The sequence below is a fragment of the Augochlora pura genome, chromosome 4 (assembly GCF_028453695.1).
Source record: "Augochlora pura isolate Apur16 chromosome 4, APUR_v2.2.1, whole genome shotgun sequence".
Lineage (NCBI taxonomy): Eukaryota > Metazoa > Arthropoda > Insecta > Hymenoptera > Halictidae > Augochlora > Augochlora pura.
The window spans coordinates 8,874,751-8,898,260 of NC_135775.1; the positions used below are offsets into that span (position 1 = coordinate 8,874,751).

The 23,510-nt window shown below is 40.7% G+C and overlaps 1 protein-coding gene across 2 annotated transcripts in view; it reads right to left on the reverse strand.

Moving 5' to 3' along the window:
- Positions 1–23,510, reverse strand: part of LOC144468917 (neural cell adhesion molecule 2) — a 451,988-nt gene that overhangs the window by 19,735 nt on the left and 408,743 nt on the right. For both annotated transcript variants that reach the window (XM_078178726.1, XM_078178727.1), the window contains exon 6: positions 634–785. In XM_078178726.1, the coding sequence (XP_078034852.1) occupies positions 634–785 (152 nt within the window). The remainder of the gene's footprint in view (positions 1–633; positions 786–23,510) is intronic.

Below are 23,510 nucleotides of genomic sequence, written 5' to 3' on the forward strand. Positions count from 1 at the left end.
AACTTGAAGTCTCTATCATTCCATATTCTAATTTTTATTATCATGCATTCCTAAATCTAAGAGCATGTTTATGATACCGGAAGAATAGAAAGTTAAACGCCCTTGTTCGTTGTTAGAAAGTAGATGAAAGTCAAGTTTGCGTTTTTATTTATCAATTCAGTTCGTCATTTAGAATAGAAAATATTAGACCGCACATGGTCAAAATGTTATTCGGTTACGAGATATTCAAGCTTAAATATTGCAAAGTTGTGGTCCTATGGATATTGACTGCATTTAGATGACACTGGTTCTCATAAATATTTCATGATACGATGATTTAATTATAAATTACAATTGAACAGCTTGTTTGACTACGACGGACTTCTTGAATAAACTACGAATATTGTTTACTTCGAATACGTATTCGCCATAAAGCATTCTGCACAGGAAAATTCGCGATTTCTGATCAGAGTGCAATCCCTCAAACGCATAAGTTAACGCACCGCAGGGATTACTCTACGGGGGGTGAGCTTGGCCGTACACCATCTAGTAAAAATATGGGATCGCTTTATTACAGGACTCGATCATAGGACATTTCGCAGGTTCGAGGGGGAGAGTTTGCGACTTTGATTTACACTTGGTAGTTTTACTTACGGTATCCTTGGAGCCGACCAAACGCTGTTTGTCCCTCCACCAGGTCACATTGGCCGGCGGCATGGAACCGGAAGTCGTGCACACCAGCTCGTACTTCATGCCCGCTGACAGCGGTTGGTTCGCTCCGATTATCTTGACGTCGAGCGGGCTGACTGCAAGAACGTTCGTTCACGTGGTATCAGTGTCACGTCGAAACGAAAATGTATGAACGGAAATTGCCGCTTCGAATGGCCGACTAAAACGATGACGAAGGAGTTATGATAATTAATGCCCGACTAGAAATGATGATGGAGCTTTGCCCGTTGAACATCGTAGTGAAACGACTACACAGCTGTGACCGACGGCCAGAATAAGATATAAAATGATCATGCTAACTGAAATCCAAAGAGGATTGCGATGAAATTTTGCACGACTGTGTTTAGTAGACCATCTCAAGGGCTCTTAATCGCAAATGACGAAGTATAGTTCGCTGTCCAAGTATAGTTTAAATAAGTGTTTTTAGAACTCAATTAGTTAGTAATTAGTTATTTAAAAAAAAGGAACTTCTGAGAAAAAAATTCTCTCACAGTTTTATTTGTACAACATTTATCTCAATTATTTTTGTATATCGTGTAGCATTTGTAATTTATCACCACTTGTTAGGCATGTCTATTAATTTGACTGCCACGTGGCACCCTAAAAAAATCTCGTCAAACCAAAATATTCTATTTACTGAAATAAAAATTGTACAGTAAAGTTGTACGACAACAATTCCTCCTTCTACATTCTGACATTTTACGAATCCGAATAAAACTAGATAATTGTAATAAATCAGCGTAAAAATTCATTTTCAAATGAAAGTAACCAACGTCATCACTCACGTATGTGTAACTCGACAGTCAAAGCGTTAATCCCATGCGCAAAGTTTTAACAAAATCGATATGCATCAGTCACCGGTATTTCCTCATAATTTATGTAAATAGATCGAGTGATCCGGTCATTTTTATCGCGGTTCCATTAATATTCTACCCAACACTCGAACGATATATAGCTTGGATTATGGAAAGCGTGTATGAGATATTTTTTTACACCGGATTTCGCAAACTGGTTTAGTCAAATGAGAATTTGCATAAAGGTTCTCCGTAAACAATCAAACCGTAGGTAAGCGTAGAGACCGCAGGTAGAAACGTAGACACCTGTGCAGCTTGCGGACGGATCGGTAGAATAGGTCGATGTGTTATCGGACGGTAAAGGGACGCTGGGTAAGTAGATTAGAAAGGTTCGCGGACAGACGAGTGGAAGCAGGAGACTGTAGTCGGACAAGTAGAACAGATAGGTGGATATCCAAACAAGTGGAATGGGCCAGATAAGTAAAATTGGACGATCGCGGCCAGATAAGAGACAGTTTTGTTCCGGAGAATAGGAGCGCGTTCGTGCCAGATATTGGACAGTCTATTATCGAAATAAAAGATTGCGAATAACATGAGAGAAATGAAGAACATAATGTGCGCCGATGTAAGGATCTTAATTACATAATCGAATGAATGCATTCCTAAACAATGGACGATTGATCATACGTTGTTGAAACTGCCATTATTCACCGTGCCCTCTTTTCTTCGCCATTTTCCGTAACTGCAGCAGTATCTTTTTTTTTGTATCAAACATGCAATTAGAATTAATTAGCAACCTCCCAGAATCCATTTCTCACCGTTACTTTCAGAAGAAAAAAATAAGCTTTCTATTTTATCGACCACATACATGTTAGACTCCTACTTCACCGATTATGTTACTATTGTATTTACTACGTCGGCTTATTTTTAAACGATTTAAAAATGATCAAAGTAATTCGTTTGAGTCGATTGATTCTTATATAATATTATGTATAAAGTGGTCAAGAGTTTAAAGTATATTTACTATGAAATCGTAAATATATGCTATTTGTTCGTATATCGAGCTGTTTTTCAAACTCGTAGCTCGACACTCGAGATATCATCTCGGACGAAATTACTCAGAAAGCGTACAAAAATACGCGCGATCAGTTAGCCGGTCTCCCCGCAACGAAACAGAAAGCACGCGGCGTTTTCTTGCCAATATTTGTCTCGCGCTGCCGACCGAGCCGAGAGTATCTCGCCGAATCGTCGAGAGACTCTCAGACGAGGCGCGCTTTTGCATTTCACAGGGTGGGTTCCGGGGAAATTTCGTTTCTGCTAGGTGCTCGATCATAGACGGACGTCGGAGACGACTGGATCAAAGAACCTCCGATTTGCGAGCATAAATGCGCGAGGGTGGCGGGCGCTGTCTCGAAATAAATGTGGTCGAGAGGGGCACGTTCTTCGGTCGCTGCACGCGGGGTGAAATTCTCGACGTATGTATAAACGACGAACTTCTTCATAACACAGGTTGTGTCAATAAGATCAAACGAAACACGATATTCCAAGTGGCTTAACAAAAATTTCGATTCCTTTTAAGAATTGCGCCGTCCGACTGATGCGTCATTTAAGTGTTACTGTTCCTTAGAACTGGAAATTTATTTAAGATAAGTTCATATAACGTAAGTTTATCTAAGATGAATGCAGTGGCTCGCATTATTTTTTGGAGATGTTAGGAGAAGTAGTTTACTGTACAGTGAATGAAATTCTTTTTTTAATTTTGCTACTACTTGGGATTATAAAAAAGAGAGTAGATCTTTAATTGTTTGTAGCTCATTACAATGTTAACCGATTTCAAGGAAATTCTCTGTATGTGTATAAGTTATTGAAATGTACAATTCATAATTGCGAAATATATCAAATCGTAATTTCGAAATATACATATATAATAAAATTCTTTAGATATTGCTTAGTAAACTAGTCTCCCTAACATTTTGATATAAAAGATATCTGATTAATGGTTAACAATTATAAATCGTTAATCATGAATCATACTTTTTCCCTCCACCTTTCTATAACATTAATATAAAATGATTAGTACGCTCACGTTTTAAAAGAGCCCAATCAAGTCTATGGAAATATCAATTTCCAATCCAGTTGTCGCACAGCAAAGAGATACGTATTTAGTATGATTCGATCACAGTGTTGAGAAAAGATTTGTAACGACTCTGTCAGGGATCGTGGCTATTTTTTATCGGACGTTCTAGCGGCTACATTTGTAGCAACAGTAAGGTTAAGCGTGGAGTTTCCGAGACGTTTTGCGGCGAAGGGTCGAGTGTCACCGACGCGACGCGGCAACAGCGGACGAGCAATTTTCCGAATAATTCGATTCGTTGGGGCGAGGTCTGAGGGCCTGGCGTGGGGATGATGTATCGCTTTATAACAAAGAGAATTTATCAATGTCAATTTGTCGCGCGCGCGCGCGCGCCGGTGACTACACGGGCCACCGACGTCGCCCAGCTATCGCTCGACCGAGTGTCGCTCGAGAAAAGAAGTACCAAGGAAAGGAAACGGCCTGAACGAGGCCGAGACGCTTAATTTTCGTCCGGAGACGTTATCGTTCAGTTACACGGAGACGTAACGGGGCGAGGATTAATTATGAAAATTCTTTCATTTGCCTCGGTAGGGCCACGGCCCGTTTATTGTTCGTCGGCCGCGAGCCGGAACGCGTGGCAGAAGGAATTAAATCGTCTCGGTCTGCACGTGACTCGGACGGTTTTTCACTGGCCTCCTGTCCCTTTGTAATGCAACGCAATTACAGCGGATAAGAAGTTAGGGGAGGCACCGCGCATTGTTGCTTTGCGATCACGTTGTTACGGCGAGACGTCTTGCAGCGGCAAGGATTTATGAGTGACACGGCGCAATAAAATCCCTCAGTTTCTTGTAAAACGATCGTTGAGGAACGGGCGCCGAGATTCGAGACAAATTGAAGAAAGAGGAATGCGTACTGCTCGTGCAATAAACGCGATGAATTTAATCGGGGAAATAAGAACTGAGCGAGTAGAATGAGCAAACGCGATGGAGATCGGTGGCAGGATTAGGCGGACAGTAGGAGCTATAGATTCGTTGAGCATGTAGCATATAAATCACCGTCTGACACGACAAGTAGCACAGATTAGATTCGGCCAGGCAACTAGCCTGCGTCGCTGTCGGTTCAAACAAGTGGTACAACCGTGTAGGATCTGAAAAGTGGTAAACGTACGCACAGTTCTACGAATAGCAGAAATCAGTGCTTGGTCAAACAGACTGAACAATTTGCGCGATCCAACAGATACTGTGTTACTTTAAATCGGTTCTTTACTTTAAAAAGTACCATTTTTAATTAACATTGAGTTTCTGTTACCATCATTGCATCAAATGATATGTAAATACTTATTTATAGCTGTCGTTTAAACCAATGATATATGTGGTGGTATAGTTAGATAAGTGACAAAGAACGATGCGAACAGATAAGAGAAACAAGGGTCGACATGAATGGACAAATGACATAAATTCATGAGTAGCATAAGCTAACACGTAATCAGACAAATGACAGGGAATGTGACAAGACAATCGAAACTCCAAACAAATTTACGAAAGATCAAGATAGTAAAGTAGAAAAATTACCAGTTGAATAAGTAATGTATATACCAACGTGTAATCAGGCAAATGACACAACATGTAACAAGACAATCGAAACGAGTTTACGAATGATCAAGATAGTAAAATGGTTCAGTGACCAATGAAAGAGTAAATATGATAAGACGATAGGACATAAGTTCAAGAATTATAAAATTATTAACACTGATCAACCACCGATTGATAAGGAAGTGTGAATGTATAAAAAATAGATCTTCGACAATAACGCCACCGTATTTTTTATCGTCAACAGGACCGTATAATATCATCGAGTTTTCATCAATGCGAATACTTATTGCGAACCATTTGATATTCTCTTCCCGTTCGATCGTTTAAAACAGCAATTTCTTTTTAGCTGTATCTACCTGCGAATGACTCTACAAAGCTCACGCCAAACTGTACTCTCGTTTATCAAATAAATGAAATATCACGAACGATAAAAATAATAAAGTGGCCGAAATGAACAAGTAGTATACACCAAGCCATGGTCAGGCGATAAAAATGCACCCTCGGTAAAGCCATCGATACATGTCAACGAAGAGCGACTACTCTGGTCAACAATTTCTTTGGAAGTCCGCAGAACGCGGCGCTGATTCTTTGCGGACGACGAATCGAGAAAGTCGATTTCGTTGATTCTGGTCGCGGCGACGGGAAAGCCCCGGCGAGCAACATTGAAAAACCATTTTCCCGGCCGCTTCGACGACCGTCCCGTTCTAACCTCGTTGCAGAAGTTACAGTAACTCGGTTGCGCGCGTCGGTGCTGGAAACTTCTTGCTGCAATCTCGCGGTCGCGGTGGCGGCAAGAAAGCCCGAAATCGCGGTGCGAATTCAGCGGGAAAGTTAACGCGGTGAGTTACCGGGCCGACGGGCCGCGACGGGACCCGGCTCTCGAACGCGGACAAAGGAAACGGACGCGAACGCACGGTTTTCTGCGTGCACGCGCCGCGTAACTCACCGGCGACCGCGTTCACAAAAGGAAAAGTTACGGGCGCGGAACGTCGCGAGTCGACCGCGATACTGTCCACCAGCCAGAGCAAATTTTCGCGACCGCGTCGACGATACGGCCTTTATGGTCGAACAATGCGCGTGTCTTGATTTTGCACCGCTGACGGACGTCTCCGAAAATGGGGCGTCTCCGAGCGGTCGGACATTATCGTGTACACAATTTAATAGCTCGAGCGGACCGTGGATCTTTGTGCGAAGTCAGCACTTTCTGACGGTACAGCAGGAATCAACGGACGAATGAAAACTCGTTTCCCCTTTCCGAATGTTCGCAAGGCGGATGTAACGGTGCACTGAAATTCTAAGCTTACACTTTGTTTGATTTTTGGGTAATTATTGTAAAGCGGGAACGAAAGGCGATTTGTTAATGTTTAGAATAAAGAAGAACAAAACTTTTTGACATTTTTCTCGTGGCTTCGAAATTTGATGCTCGTAGAAGGAAAATACCGAATCAAGTACTTTTTTAATGCGTTCACAGAACGAAATTTGTTTAAGAATTTGTTTTAGAACGATCGAACACATTCGAGGCGTGTGTGAGGATTAATGGGGCGCTGTTAAAAATTTAGTCGCGCGGTCAGTCCAGTGATCGAATATTTTTGCAATTTTATTATGTGCCTTTAAAAGTATTGCAAATGCCATTTAGTATTTGCTTATAATTAGTTTCACATTTTATACGCTTCATTTGAGAAATATTCATTGATCGTTTGACGAATTGTTTTCAATAAAATCCTATAGTATACATAAGAAAAGATGTAACTATCAAACACTGTTCATGATAGTATTAACTTAGTAGAAGAACATTTCGCTTACGATAATATTATTTGTATTGTTTCCGTCGCCGATCCGAAAACATTTTCACGGACGCGCGCGCGGTTCGGTAATGAAATTCTGTAAGACGCCCTTTGTAAAATGACTCGGGACGCGATCGCTTTTAAAAGAGTCGTAGAGGTGGCTTCGAACCACCCGACATCTCCGGCTCCGTCAATATTGGCTTTCCCCGTGATTACGTAATAAAGTAAACATCGTTTCACCCCCTTTGGGTTATCGACCGACCGAATTAGCTCGATGCAAGTCATGTAAATTAATCCCGGCCACAACTCAGCAGGGACGCTGGCCAGAGTGGGCCACCAGTGGCGACGGAATGGAATATTTGAAATACTGGGTCTGCCAGAAAGTTTCGTCTGTCTTCTGATTACTAAGGTGTACTTGAATAAAAACGATAAATATTTATTGGCCGTGTACTTTCATCTTGCTGCGAGCTGCGCCGTATGAAATAGCGGACTCCACAGTCGGAATGGGTAGTTAGCTGAATCAACACAGTGAATTTCTCGGTTGACGTTTCCGGTGAGTTGTGCATTATCCTCTCGATGAATGATTTTAGTAAAGCAACGTTCGGGCGAGTAGCACAGATTTGTATGGTCGAACGCGTCAGAAATTTGGGTGGACGAGAAATGAGTTTGCTCAATTATGGTTCTGGAGTAGGTGCTGAGGGGTCTAGCACAGTCCTCTTGTCAGAAGGTACACCGGTATTCTTGACTCCGCAGCCGGAACCTTTAGGAAGCTATACTTATTCTTCAAGAACGGATAAAGATTTCTTAATTTTTTAAACATGCGTTAACGATTGCGCTCCATCATATTTCGGTACAAATTCGAGTTGAAAACCATCACCTGAGGCTACTACTATCAGTCTTCTCGTTATTCTCTAAGCACAAGCTAACGCTAACGGTCAAGTAGAACAAGTTCATACAATCTTGAGGATCTGAAATTGGCTTGATCATCGGCGATCGAAAGGGCAACACACCAATTTCCCTTTCATCGAATAATGATAACAGTGGGGCAATTCAGCACCCAATCGGACCATAATCGAGCCCCCATTCGGCGCGATCATTTTACGAGCCGGTCGTAAAGCTAGTCGTTAACCATGTAGTCGGTTTGACTGACAATACCGACGCACGCGATTCCAATCCAATCCCGACGATGAGTAATTGAACAGGCACTTTAATCGGCGCATACCGATTTTCTTTAAAGAAAGCGTTCTTGGAACGTGGGCCTCCCCGCGTTCCAGGATTTACTGTTATCGTGGCTTCTATTTCCTGCCGATGACAGTAAACTAATTTGATTTGATCGACTCGAAGAAGCTTATTTGAACTTGGACCGCCTTCTACGAGCTGACTCGATCCGCAAACACGGGGGCCCGGAAGGAAAAAGAGGAAGATTCACCAGCTGCATTCGCGGGAATGGGGGAGCCCCGAACTCGCTGGATACGCCATTACCCTTAATAGCCTTCAGAGCCGCATGGAGATCGATATATCCCGTTCCAAACGGAAAATGACTGAGACACTCCCGAGCTCTCTCGGCCATCGAGAGGCCACGGAACTTTGGATCGCGATCGTTCGAGCAAGACCATCGCCGGCCAGATATCGCTCGTGATTCCTGACGCGATAAGCGTCCAACTCTGGCCTTTAATCCTGCGCATTATAGCCTTTTTTTCGATGCCCATCTAATCTACTTTATTAATGAGTCCCTGATATGGAAGCCGGCGCAGTTCCTATCGAACTTATAGTTTCACGTGGGACGCGTTTTCAAAATAATTTTAACACTAACCCTACCGAGCAGCGACACTCTATGCATTGGTGTGCATTGATTCGTAAGAGTGAGAAGATAAAATTTGTTTAGACTCTGGCAAGCTTTAATTATAGCTTGCTACAATAATGTAGTTTATTCAAACAAAGAGGTCTCTTAAAGCTTGTGTGATATTGTAAAACTAGAAACCGGCCATTTTGATCGTGGTAGGTTTAGTGTTAAAGCAGATGAGATTTGTATCGAAGGGATCTCTTTCTACGATACTTGACGTTTAGTATATGCGCATCAACTTTTATGGCATAACGAGACTCGATATTCCTAACACTAAGAAATCATCGGGGATTTCGACATGAAAATCTATGCATTGATCGCAGGAACGGAAGAAGACGTTGAAACATGATTTATCTCTTTCCTCAACAATTTTAATACATCACGAAGCTCTAATACTATGTGCTACGTAGTGATCTTGCGATTACGACATACTGATCGAAGGATATTAACAGTCAACCAATTCACAGGGTCCCAATAAAGTTTGTGACCGGAACACCGTCTCTACGGACTAATAACAATTTGAAACGTAGTCGTACCCGAATTTCATGGGTTGTAACGGCGTTATTGCTGCTTAACGTCACCGTTGTTGGTGTCGCCGTCTCTGACGGCATTTCTGGCGTGAAACTACCGAGCTAATTTTCATTTTCAACTATTTTTTCGTTTCACTTGGTTCGTATCGTTGGATTGCAGAAAATTGATAATTTAATCGGTACGGCCTAGTGTCCTAGTATTTTGTACATTTTGATGGAGTGGTTTTTTATCAGCATATCTCAACGGAACGATATAGAACTCGTCATCCATCATAATACCGGTACAGTAATAATATTAATATAATAACAATGATGTAGTATCGTAAATGTAAGGCGAGCGTTAGATTGTAAGGACGATGTAGCTTTTAAGACGTTATAGGGACCAAGAGGCGCGACATTAAAGAGAGCGAGCGGCATCCGCCCTTACAATGGCAACAGATTAAACAACGAAGATGGGCTAATGGTTTTCATCATTTAAAAGGGGCGGCAGAGTTGTTCTGAAAGTCGAAGAGTAAAGAAGCCTAAGAGTTATCGAATAAACGTGTTCTCGGTTTCGGTATTCTTCTGTTAATTATTCTAATCTATAATTTTTCTAATTTTAAACGAACTTATTATTAAATATATTCCTACGATGATAACAATGGTTCAATCATTTCTGGTATATTCGACACGTGCGCTGAATATCGGATTCGCTGCACATCCTCGCGCAAATATTTACCAGCGCAATTGCCCGTACATGTCACAGAAACGTTCGCTACGAATGCGGCTTGTAATTACAACCATAGGTTCGGTTCCTAACGAACCATGCGAATCGGAGATCTGCCCTGAGGGATAAGGTTGCTGACATTTTCGAAAGGCTAAACAGAAAGAGGATCGGTCCCGACGGACGGGCTCGGGGTCATGGTTTCCGAGGCCTACAATGGATCCTATGGGACACCGTGCAAGCACTTCGACTTAAGTGGTAGCCGCGAGTCGTGTCGTGGACGGGCAACTCTCTTTCGTAGACACGGGGAAATTGGATGAAAGCCGTCGCGGGGTCTACGATGGCTACCGGAGTGGCCGTGGGAGAGAGGAGGAATGGAAACGACGTTTTTCCAAGGACGTATTCGGCCCCTTCGCGCGTTACGCGAGATTGCGCTGTAACGGGGCCACTTATTCTGTGCTTCTGGAGAAATCGACCTGGTCGTAGAGCCTCGGATGCGCTCGAAGGTTCCTCTACCAGCCAGAAATCGTACGGGATTCGTATGAGAGGCAGCAGATTAGATTCGGTGACGTATTAGGCCGTTTAGCGCGACCCCGTTTATAGATTTGTCAAACCGAGGGACCGCCAAATGTTTTAATTTCCGCTGGAGCTGGGTAACAGTTTATTCGGACGACGACTGAGAGATAAGGATCAACGGATACAGTTTTAATTGACATTGTCGGACAAATGTCTAATCGAATAAAAATTCATCCGGATAATAATTTATCTAGATAAGATTTTGGTCGAGTAAAATCTTATTAATATATTATAAAAATTTATCAATAATTATATTATTATTATTATTAATTATATATTTATCATTATATTAATATTATAAAAAGTTATCTGTTATTCGAATAAGAAATTATTCCATCCAGAATGAATTCGCTATATGATCGACTAGAATAACAATTATGGGATATAGAAATGTTACAATTGATTGTTTTTTCAACTGCTGCATCGAAAAGTTTGTTATTTTATTTTGAGATCATTGATGCATAACTACATAATTTTTCTTCGGATGATTGTATATTCCAGAATGCTTGAAAATAATAATTTTACAATTTTTATTCGAATAACTTATTCGAGTAAACAATGAAAAATTATTTGAATTATATTTATTATTCATTAATAATAGATGTAAATATTTATTAAGTAAACAATTAATAGAAATTTTCTTTTTCTTCCAAGAAATGATTGTAACTATCGAGACAGTGGTACCGCACGAAATTAAAAATAAGATGCCTCGCCGAATGAAAACGTGTTTGCTTATTAACAGGTAGCTGGAAAGCATATGTCCCGAGAATTTGATAACGAGCGGAAACGTCGGAAAGTACGCAATCAAGTAGAGGAATTACTGTAATTTATGGACAAAGACCGGAGTGAAACTGGAGCGGCGGGACTTGTGCCGATTCAACAGTTCAACGTCCTAATTAATTGGCGAAAGTTTAATCTAGCAGACGAAAACGGTTCGAAACGCGAGTCCCTTCGATCTCATGGTGTTGATTCCGAGCTTTTATAGGAACGTCCGCGGTGATTTTCGATCCTCGGAGCCGATGCACCGGTTTCTGATAAACAAGCGCCGGAACTTCCATCGCGCAACCGGGTCACCAGTTAATCCGTGATCCTGAAAACAGGATTTATCACGTACATTATGCAAACATTAGCAAACAGGATCCGTGGGGAAAAAATGCTCCACTCTTCGGGGGGGATCCGTTGTTGCCGGGAAACTGGATTTGCTCCATCGTCGGCGAAGTCTGCGTTGCGTCATCGAGGATCAGCCGATGTTCCACTTTTTCGTGAAGTTTCCTTACGAGAATCCTTTGATCTCGCCGAGGATGTGTTCGATAATATATCGGTACACATGTGCAGGCTTAGACGCCAAAGAAGGAGCCGGAAACGAAATTGATGTAACCTCCCCGTAATCCTCGGCTCTTCGATTTTTATCTTCTTCGTTGACTGGGTATATTCGTCCCGAACCACTTTAGTCCTCGCTCTGATTTCTCCTTCTATCTTTTTCTTCATTTTTTTATTAGTTTATCGCTCTGCAATATCTTACTAATATTTCTCATTCTATCCCTATCTATCTTTCAACATGTTCATTTACATAATACAGTAATTTATCTCCAACTTTTCTCAACTTATAAACAAAAATTAACAATTTTGGAAGGTAAGATACGATTATTCGAGTCTTGTGGCTTGTTCTTATAATTGTTGACGATTTTCGAGCTTCGAGGATCAAATAGTCGTATCTCCTCTTTTGATATTGTCCAATTTTGTTTACAAGCTGATGGACAATTGGGGAGAATCTGCTGCAATGTGACAATTGGAGACATTAGCTTCGATATCACTAATCCTTAGAGATATTATTCGCGAATAATGAAATATGAAAATAAATATGAAAATATCGCCACTTCGATTGTTCTATTCAGCAAACTAAGACAAAATAATCTTTAACTAATATTTCATCAAAGAATGAACATTAAGCGTTATCTTTTGTTCTTCCGTTCCATAAAGGAAGTTACTTAAGAAAACGTTATCTCTAATTCGCAGTTAGATAATTTCGGTTCAATGATGCGTTATTTTCAATTGAGAGCACAAAAATAAGTAAGAAGCCGACATCGATTAGCAAAAATTGAAAAATGAGACTCGTGTTTTGCGGAGACTCGTATAAACATTGGCCGAATCAGGACTGGCAAAAAATATTATTCCCCGACGAATCGAAGTTCAATCGGATTTCTTCTGACGTATTGCGATACGTGCAATGCTGTTCTGGGAAAGATTTTCACTCACGGTGCATTCGACCAACTTCTTCTTTTCGTTTTAACCATTTCAACTCGTGCGGCGAATCTGAGGTACTACTAAAAGTCGTTACATCATGTTTAAAATTAATTTTAATATTATCAACTTTATGATAATGGCCGTCTTTCACATGAAATTTTAAATAAAATTTGTAATAGAGTATCTGTAATAGTTGAATTTTATATTTTTATAATATAAATGTTCAAATACTTGTGCACGGTAGGGTACACAATATGCAACACGTGACATGAAATAGAAATACTGTAGGTCAGGAAGAATGTCTAAGATTTTAAGTTAGCCGAGAATTTTATAAAACGCTGGCTTACGCTAGAGAGCATTACTGCCAGTTAGCGTGATAAGGTTTAAAATAGCTCCGACTGCAATGGGCTAATCTTTCGTGCGCTACTGGATCCGCGCAAAGATCCGCTAATAAGGTTGTCAGAGAACCAATCAGATTTTACCCGCGTGAGCAGCATGATTCGGCCATTAAGTATTCTTTTACGATCGAGACCAGCATATAAAGCGGGTCAGTCGGCGCAGCGCGGTGGGTTTTATTCACGACGTTTATGTTATCCACGGTATTTCACCGGGAACAGACATTTGACGGCCGCGAAATCGATTCCTGTTTATACGCGAGCGAGTCCCGGACGCGAAGTAATGTTTCCTTTATTCGCGGACGGGGGAGATGATTCACGGCGTCCTTTGGAACGTGACGGGGCGGCGGCGGCGGGGGCGGCTGAATAGACGCGTCGCGTCGCACCGGCACGCTGCCCTAAATTTTCCTGGGGGAGCGGAAAAGCGCGAGCGAGAGCGCAAACCTGAACGCGCCGCGCCGCGCCCGAAAAGAAACTACGCCGCCGCCGGCGACAGGGAGTCTAGGATCGCCGGCTAAAGTCTGCGCGTCCATGCACGGATTTTTGCGAACAACCGGACGAAAATACCCCTAAGTCGCCCCCGGCTACGCGGCACACCTATCGGCGAACCTTTTCACCCTCGGCGCACCTCCATCGAAGGTGCTCGAGTGTTTAAGAAACGAAGGGTCGGAAGATCTTGCCGCTTTTTTTCGTGAATAGAATCTTCAACCGGCGTGAAAGCGCGGGTTCAAGTGTTCGAGCGGGGATGTTTATTTATTTATAGTATTTGGCTAGGTTCACGGGCGCCTCGGACCAACACCGGCTCGTCCATGCGACGGAGGAACGAAGGCCAAACAATTTCTACCGGGTTCTTGGCGAATGGAATTTTTCCTCGAGGTGGAAATATCTTTCTTGTGCTTTTTTATTCAAATGAAGGTGCTGCTTTATTTATGGCACGCGTTTGGTTAGCGGCAATGATCTCGAATAGTCTTTGCGTTCAACCCTGCGGCTCCTAAATTTTTTAGTTTACGGCTACTGAGATTTTGAAGATACTTTCGTGAAGATGCTATTCTGTAAATGTGTTACTCCAGACAAATATTACAATAAAGTTTGCTAAACAATTGTATAAATATATCATTGTTGCTCGTATAAAATAGTAACTATTTTTGATAATATACTCGTAAAAAATAGCTCACTGATTAAGGAGAGACCTTGATATTCTTGATTAAATTATATATTTTATAAGAATGTTATATTTAAACAAAAAACGAAGAAAATCAGCCATACGCAGTATAATTATATTAACTTGCTGTTCAATATTCGATAGATAAACGCGGGAATTTAAAATCAATAATGAATGAAATAAAGCAACTGTAATTCCTTTGACGGTCATCAAGATATTGTCCTAATGGACACATTATAACTTCGCGGCCATTGTTTTTCCAAAATTCCAACTCTTTATGCCATCATTCCGATTTTTACTTTGAAATATAGTACTATTTTTAATATAATATTACTTATAATTTCCTGTTAATTTCGTAAAAGTCATAACCCATTTTATCCATAAAATTCAATTAGTTATTTCTTCCGTCTTTTTAGTATAATATTTTCCTTTAATATTATTTAATATAGTTAAAAATACTTGCAAACATTTCGAATAAATTGCGGCAGCCAACTGGTTAATCGACAAGTGAAGGATTCAAATGAAAATATCTGTATTTTCAATTTTCAAATCGTATTAAATTATGGATACATTTTCGTGATATTGTTGTTATTTAGATGTATCGTCGTTAGTTCTAACATAAAGTTAATAGAATTATTTCATTAGAAACTATTCCGACGTTTCCAACGAAAATCACCCGAAGGAATTTCCCGATCCGCAATTTTCTCCTTCCTGGTTTTATCAGAAATTATTCAATCGATGTCACCAAGTCCTGAATAGCTTTAACGAATGCTCGATAGACGTTAAACGATTTTTCGGAGATCTTGTTCGCGTTGGAAATCCATTTCGGATCCACGGTGTGCCGTCATCGGCGACTGCGTGGGATGGTACATCGGAAAGGATCGGGACCGAGATGGATACCCGGCGAGATCGGAGGAAATGAGGATCCCAGTCTGTTTCCGAAGATCCTTCGTGGTCTCGTTACTTTTGCATCAGCGGATCCACCGTCGACACGTGGCTCCGGCAAAATTCTACTCAACTTAAATGAAAGTTATATGAACCTGGACTGCTCCCGCGGAAGCTGTCTCGTTCCGGGAGGAGGACGAAGCCTGCTTCTCGTTACACGATGCAACTGATTTCTGAGGATCGTTCGGTGTCCTCGCTCCAGGTTATCGATTCGACGAAAGTGTCGTTTGACCGAGTGCGCTTTGATTTTGCTCGGTAACCGAAACCCTTGGTTTGTTCCAGAGAAAAATCTTCGAGAAATTATTACATACATCTTTAACTCTCTCGATGCTAAAATGAAACAGTATAGTAATAGGAACAGTATAATATTATTTTCATGATTTTATATTATACTCGTAATGTACATTACGTATAAATATCGTATATCGTAATACGTATAAATACATATAAATTCTACTCAGATTATTACATAAAATTATTACATACATCTTTAACTCTTTCGGTGATAAAATGGATCAGTATAGTAATAGAAACATATATTTGGATTATTTTTATGATTTCATATTATATCCGTAGTGTACATTACGTATAAATATCGTATATCGTAATACGTATAAATCCATATAAATGTCATTCAGATTGTATTGGTTGTATATACATGTTCATATTATAAATGGTGCAAAGATCATGGTCGATAAAATTCATAAATATTAGAAATCGGACAATGCAGCTTTTGCCTGTACCACGTATGCTCTACACTTTGAAAGAGCTAAGAAGAGAATTTTTCAGTAAATCTTCTCATAGAAAACGGAATCGGAGTGATAAGTCAAATCTTTTGTGAAAAGATTATCAATAATTCTGCTAGGGTGATCTGTCCATTGAACGAACACCTCCAGCGAACGAACATATCCTGCATTAAATGGAAAAGTAACATTTGTCATACCTAAAGATGATCAATCATACCTATAATACATGCATACAGATGTCTTCTCGCAGATGTTATTTCGCTTGTAATTTGCGTCACGTTCATTTGTCAATTAGCAACGGTCGTAACGTTCAAATTGTAAGAAAAATGGCAAAATTCTAAAATGAACGCATTTAATAAACTCGATCGAACTCGGACCTCTTGAATATAGACGTGAAAAGTGAGAACAATTTATTCTGATGTATTTAATTCTTTCACACCAATAATAACGCAATAAACATTCGCGGTCTGCGAGACCACTAATAGTGATTACGTAAGTTTTAATAGCTATGCTAGTTAAGGATTAAGGTATAATAATTAAACCGTCTACATTTTTTTACAAAAATGTTTGAAGATCTCGCACAAAGCTTTATCAATTCGGAAAACCAGCGGCGCGAACGCAGGGATAAAATTTTCATCAGCGAGTGGCGCGGCGGCAGCGAATTTGTATCGTGTAGATCGCATCGTATCAGCGGCGCTAAGAAGCTAGTTTCGAAAAAATTAGATCAACGCGCGCACGGCGCGCAGACAAAGAATCTTCCCGGCTCGTGGAAGCTGGCGGCGACTCGGATCGCGAAGCAATTGTCTCGTCGTCGCTTCGAGGCCGGGTACGACGGTTGGGAGACAGCGAATCCAGCGAAATTAGCATACTCCGGGGCTCTGGGGAAGCCTGGAATCATTAATTCGTCGCCTCGAGGCGCGAGGATAACCCGGACGGTGCCGGTGTCGCGATCCCGAACACAAGGCTGCAACGTTGTCGCCGAGGAGCGACGACGATCGGGAACGTTGAAAGGAACCGGGAATATCCCGCGAGATTCGACGGATTGAATTGCAAAGCGAATGAAAACCAAACTCTGCGGATAAGGAGCCGCCGATGGCTGGATACGCGGAGCGCCGCGGCGACGCTGCTTCGATCGTGTTCAAGCCGCCATTCTTCCCGATTTCTTCTGCTTTTTCTAGTCCTATCTGTTCTCTACCTCGCAGCTTTCATCCTCGTGAATTTTTTCTCGAACCATGCGTCCGCCAATTAGGCCTCCACCGTGTCACGAAATTGTGTTCAAGCCGCCATTCTTCCCGATTTCGTCTGCTTTTTCTAGTCCTATCTGTTCCCTACCTCGCAGCTTTCAGCCTCGCGAATTTTTTCTCGAACCCTGCGTCCGCCAATTAGTTCTCTACCGTGTCACAGAATTGATTTATTCAAGGAATTTAGTCTATTCGAGTCACGTAGTATTATTAATAGAAATATTTTATGGAAATTTCAATAGAAATTTTAACTTAAGATAGATTCTTAATAGAAATTTAATCTATAATAGGTTTTTAACAGTAAATTTAAATTATAATCGATGTTTAATGGAAATTTAGATTGTAATGAACTCTTTTTAATAAAAACTTTAGATTACAATAAGTGTTTAGTAGAAGTATAAATTATACTTGAAGTAAGGGTGACATTACTTTTGGTAGACTTTTGTATTATCATATCAGTTGCAATTTTTGAGTACAATTCCTTAGGCATTGTCCAGTCCAACCAAGCTCTCTAACATTTCAAAAAAGTTTAGATTGCTTGGCTGAATTGTTCAGAATTTATTCCATTTTAAAAGACGCTCGAATACCTTCGCAGCTCGCTTTACACGAGAACATGCATTACCTGCACCTCCTCTTGCATTCTCTATTATGTTTCATATGTAAATATTTCGATTTCGAGTGGTTCGCATACAATACTATTTTCTATACGAGTCAGCAAAGATTTGACCTAACGCGATAAATTCATTCGAGACATAAACCATACAATACAACGAAATATTTTTGTCTCGCATAGCCAGTTCTATTATTTATCTATTTTCTTGTTGTTCCGTAAATTTGGTGCTTGCTTTCTAGCACAAGAGGTTAGTATCACTAACAATATGGTATTTTTTTTTATTATTTACGGATTAATTGAATGGATTTTCTTGGAGCGCGTACAAAAGTGAATAAGTAAATTGGAGATCGTAATATTTGATTGCTCGATGACGGAAACGGATGTATTGCGAATTCATGGGACAAAAGGAAAGTAGCTAGCAAAAGACAGGACACTTTGAAATGCATTGCCGTCCACTCTCGAAGAATTAAACTTGGAGATCCAGGAGTGGTTGCGAATCGACTTCGTTCTATGCAGAAAGGCTTCTAGATTCTTATGTCATGTTTCTTCAAAGGGGTCGTCGTTTTTCTCCGGGCTCGCAATCAAATAGGAACCGTAACTACTGTCGACTGTCAGGTTACAAGACGGAAAGAAATTTTGCGAGGAGTAGCAACTCAAAATTCGCTGATATTGGTCGTCTAGGAAATTAATTCAGCCCGGTGACACAGAAACGATTTTAAATGGTCCTTCCACAGCCGAAGAAGTTTCATTTCGCAGTTCTTTCCTCCCTGCTTCGATACAATGAGCATTCTCTGCGAAACCGTTTCTCAAGGAAAGAATGATCACGTGAAAGTTGGATCTGAGGGCTCAGAGGAGTTTCCAAGTCAACTTAATAGTCACAGTTTCAACTTCTCGCAGGCAGCTAGATCCCGCTTTCGAGTTCTTATTCCGTATGCCAGTGAAAGGAACGTTCCGCGATAAAGAAGGAACGTTCATCATTTTTGATCACCGAAAGATTCAATCTGGAATCTCGCAAGAACACCCGTGCCGAGATAACGGTCACCGGTAGCAATGGAATCAAATGCTTTTGTTCCATCACGGGAAGAAACTAGCAGCGTTACGGCTGAAACACATTATCGTGCTGTTCTCGGTCCGATGAAATATTCTTTCACTGACGCGTGTCACTATGTTCACGTAAGTAATCGAATCTAAAAAATATTCTACTTGTTTTATTACGTTTTTGTATAATTAAGATATAAATTATATAGCACGATTTGTTTCCACAGAAACAAAAATTAAAAAGCAGAAGCGACGACTGGCACGTACAATGAACTCTTTGGCATGCAGATAGTTGTGCCGGTTTATAGATATAGTGTTTTTAGGGAAACCATTTTTAGCGAATGCAATCTCGTATTTCTCTTCATAATTTTTTGTTTTCGATTTATTGTGCTCGTTTTATCTTCATATAAAATAGATGCAGCAATTAATTCTAGAATTGAAGCATGGAACAATATTTTAGAGAGCATTTTATATACAAAAATAAATGCAAAAAAAAACAACAATGCATTTTCATTTAAAGTTGCATTTTCGAGGAAACTGAGTTGGAAGATGCGTTTAGTTCTTGTAATATAATGAGCAATAGAATTGTTATTTTATAGTCAATCACGAAACTTGATTTTTATTCAGTACAGTTGACAGTCCTTTATACGAATATTTATTTTCACAATACTCTAGTATCCAAACCTATTATCTAATTATTAGGTATATTATTTATTTAAGTACATTATTACATAGTAGAGAACTTGAATGAAATTTTTAGATAATAGAAAAAATTGATATTATTGTAGGATATAACAAAATTAAAGTTTCAGGTCACAGGAGCCTTATGTAGTAAAATTTCGTCTAAATTTTCTCGAATTTTATTTAATTCATAATACAGATTTTATAGTAATGAATCGAATAAGTCAAAAGAAAATTCAGCGAAGAAATTTTATAATGCGGTCCTCGAAGAATCCTAAAATGTAGGAAATCTCACGCCACGATCAGTTTTAAAGCGAATCTTGTAACGGTAATTTCCGAGAATTCATTCCGAACCCGGCAAAAATTTCCGTCCCGACCCGACATTTTCGGGATCTCGAGGATCCGTACGAGACGCGTATGCAACGTTATCGTTGCGTACCAACCGCCAAGAAAGAGGCCGGGGGATAGACCGAAACATTCGCGGATCGCCTAAAAATGGAAGCCGCCGAGTGAGAAGCCGGTTTAAATCAACTCAATATTCGCCGTGTTGAGCCTCGGAGGCGAATAAGTTCGAGCTTCCAGTTATTTCGTCGCGTTTCATCAAAGGGAACGACGCCGTCGGATGAACCGCTCTAAAAGACGTACCAAAATGGAATAAGAGCGATCATACGACGGGGGAGGGCCGTCCCGTTTCCCCGACTGAATTTCATTATGCGAGCGAAATTGGATCCCGCCGATCAATTACCCGGCTGAGGAGAGCCGAGACGTTCGCGTTCGTTCTTCTCTCTTGCGTGCGATTCGAGCATTCCGCTTCGGAATGGCACTCACGGCCGATTAGAGTTCCCCGTCGTTCCCCGTCGTCGTCCCCCCTCCCCCCCTCTTTTTCCCCGGGTTCGCGAAAATCTTGCTGCCGATTCGTCGCCGATCGCTAGCGGAAGCACAGAGCGTTTTTCCAGGGTCCGCGCGCGAAAACCGGACCGACGCGACGGGTGTTTTAAGGCACGTTCCCAGCCGGCCAACGGACCGAGAGGAAAATGAAACGCTCTCGTGCGCGAAAAATTTGTAGGAGCCACTTCGGGGCTACAGCGGGGTGGGCCCGGGCAGAAGTCACGCGCGAATTTCGCAGCTTCCATTTCGCTCGCTTTCCTCGCCGTTTCGTCCCGGTCACTGTTTATTTACCTTGATTCGTCGCCGTGTAATTGGATCTCTGAAACGATCCTGAGTCCTCGGAGAATTTCCTTCGGTAAATTGTACTACGGTTTATCTTTAGGGAACTTTGTGGATTTGTTGGTGTACATCGAAACTACTCTCCTCCGCGTTTCTGTGCATTATTATGATTAACCTATGTTGCAGCCGGAGTCGAGCATTATTCGAAATTCCTTCGAATAAATATTTATCGAAGACTATGAACCGAATCAGTTCTTTTCAGTCGAATATTTGATCTGAACAATATTATTTCTCATAAATGATTCTGTCTAATTACTTGAATGTTTCCTTAGTCGAATAAATTATGTGAATAGGGACTGTGACATTATTCGTAAAATAATGCGAATAACTGATTGCTGTCTTCTTACATAACTTTATAAGAATATATTTGTAAGATCATTTGTACAATGTTCTTATTAAGGGTCATTCATCATTTTATTTGTTTATCTTTCCTAATATGCTTTCAAGCTGCTTTTCCTAGACACGTTCACTCTTCTATGAAGCTTAATAAAACTCCAGATAATTTTTATTAAATGTCAGCAACTAGATAATAGGCACTTTTTATATTCTGAATCGAAATAAACTCGAGGACCACCTTGCGAGTGTTAAAATCGTAATGGTTATTCATCCAGGCTGTGTTCAGCCTTTAGGTTCAGTATCGCTTGAATACAAACGATGTGTTTAATTTTCCGTGGTGCAAAAGTTAATCGCAGTCTCGCTACGTCAACACCGTGTCAAGTTCTTGATTTTAGATGACCTCGGCGGTGGTTATCATGCGAGCCATCGGAAAGAAAGTTCTTTAACTAGTCTGCTTTCCTCGGTGAATAATTACTAGAGCCTTGATGACGTTAACGCATAAAAATTCATGAATTTAGTTTAACCGCGTATACACGAGTCTGTGAAGTTTCATGAAGATACCTTATCTGGTCAGCCAAAGGTGACCATAAAATAACTGTACCTCGTTAACTTCGAATTAATTCTAAAGAAGTTTACAGTCATCAGCTTTATGGACTTAAGCGCAGTCTCTGGCGCGACCGTTGAAACTCTTTCTTTTCTCTCGAGTGTTAGGGATGTGAATAACTAATTATAGTGTTGCTACCGTGGAAAGGTTAAGTACATTTAATTTGCTATTGCTTAATTTAAGTAATTAAAGTAATTTAGTAATTGTTTGGTATTACTACGCCTACTACGTCGGTAAGAATGATCGATCTTAGGTAAGATCTTAATGATCTCACATTGTTGTATTTTGAAATTGTTGAAATTATGAAGACGCTTTGTGAAGTAACGATTGAAACAATTCCATTATTCAAGGTTACATTATAACAGAAATGGCGAACTGTTTAAATATAGTCTTCTTATACTTGCACGAGCATTAAAAGTAGCTGTTTTAAACTAGTTTGTAAAAGTAGCAATAACACATTTATTCCGATTTTTAACGAGTCTCAAGTAACGTACATATTGAATAAATAACTCGTAAACGTATCTACACAATCTTAATAATAATAAATTAAAAAATACACACCTGTCATTTAGCAAATTCTGTAAATCTAGCGTTGAACTATCGATCGCACTACGATTTCTGTTCCCGTTAAATTCGAACTGATAAATACGAGAAAGCAAATAATAATAAAAAAGAAATTATCGAGAATTAAAAGCAACAAATGCATATTTTTTGTTAAGAATAACAAAGGCTAAATTTATTTAGATCTTTAGCCATTTTAATGATTATTCCCAAATTAAGGAATTATAATTACAGTAATTTTAAAATAAAAGAATGTAAAACCGAATTTTGACGGCGCATTAGGTTCAAAGTTAATGTTTAAACGTTGACAATAGAGGAACAGAATAAGAATAAAATAATTTGTTAGTACATTACGTCGAAAATCTTTATACTGGTCTGAAAAACACGTTGTCACGGCGCAGGGGGTTAATTAGTGAATTCTAGTGATCGCTGGTACGAGGATAGAGTCCGAATATAAACCACGTCAAGGTCAAATTCAGAGAAACACCCTTAAACGTCGCCCCCGGGCAGACCTAATCCACGGGATTGTTAATTAAGGAGTCGCCGGTCTCTCGCGCCGGGGGCGATTAAAGTCTCGTAACTCTAATGAAAATAATTCGTTTGAAAATTGCGGCGGAAGCGGAGGCCGGTGGGAAAATTTCCGGCAGGTTTCACGCGTCTACGAGGACTGCTCGGAACAAATGGCCGGCCGTGCAGCGACAGCGGCGCGTGTAGACGCGCGTGGGCGGGCACGGCTCCTGTAAACCGCGATAAATGGCCGTACTTATGTATAGTTTAAGCGCGAATCTATTACGAGTAACCGGACCGGTATAACTGAAAACAAAGGGTCGCATAATTTCTCGGCCGCTGGATATCCAGTCGCGACCCGGCCGTGCAGTCCATTTACTGTATCGCCCGGCGTCGGATACCGTGATACACGTCGCGGATTAAATGCAGTTTTAATCCCGCGCCTTTTGCCGCCCGCCATTGTCTTTCGTATAACGAACGTGGGCCGGCGATATTGCTTTCGTTTCTCATCGGAACGAATGCTACGAAACTACCTGCGCCACGAAACTACGGAACAAGAAAGAAACGCGGGCATGTTGCATTGTGTCGCGGTCAGCGTCGAAACCA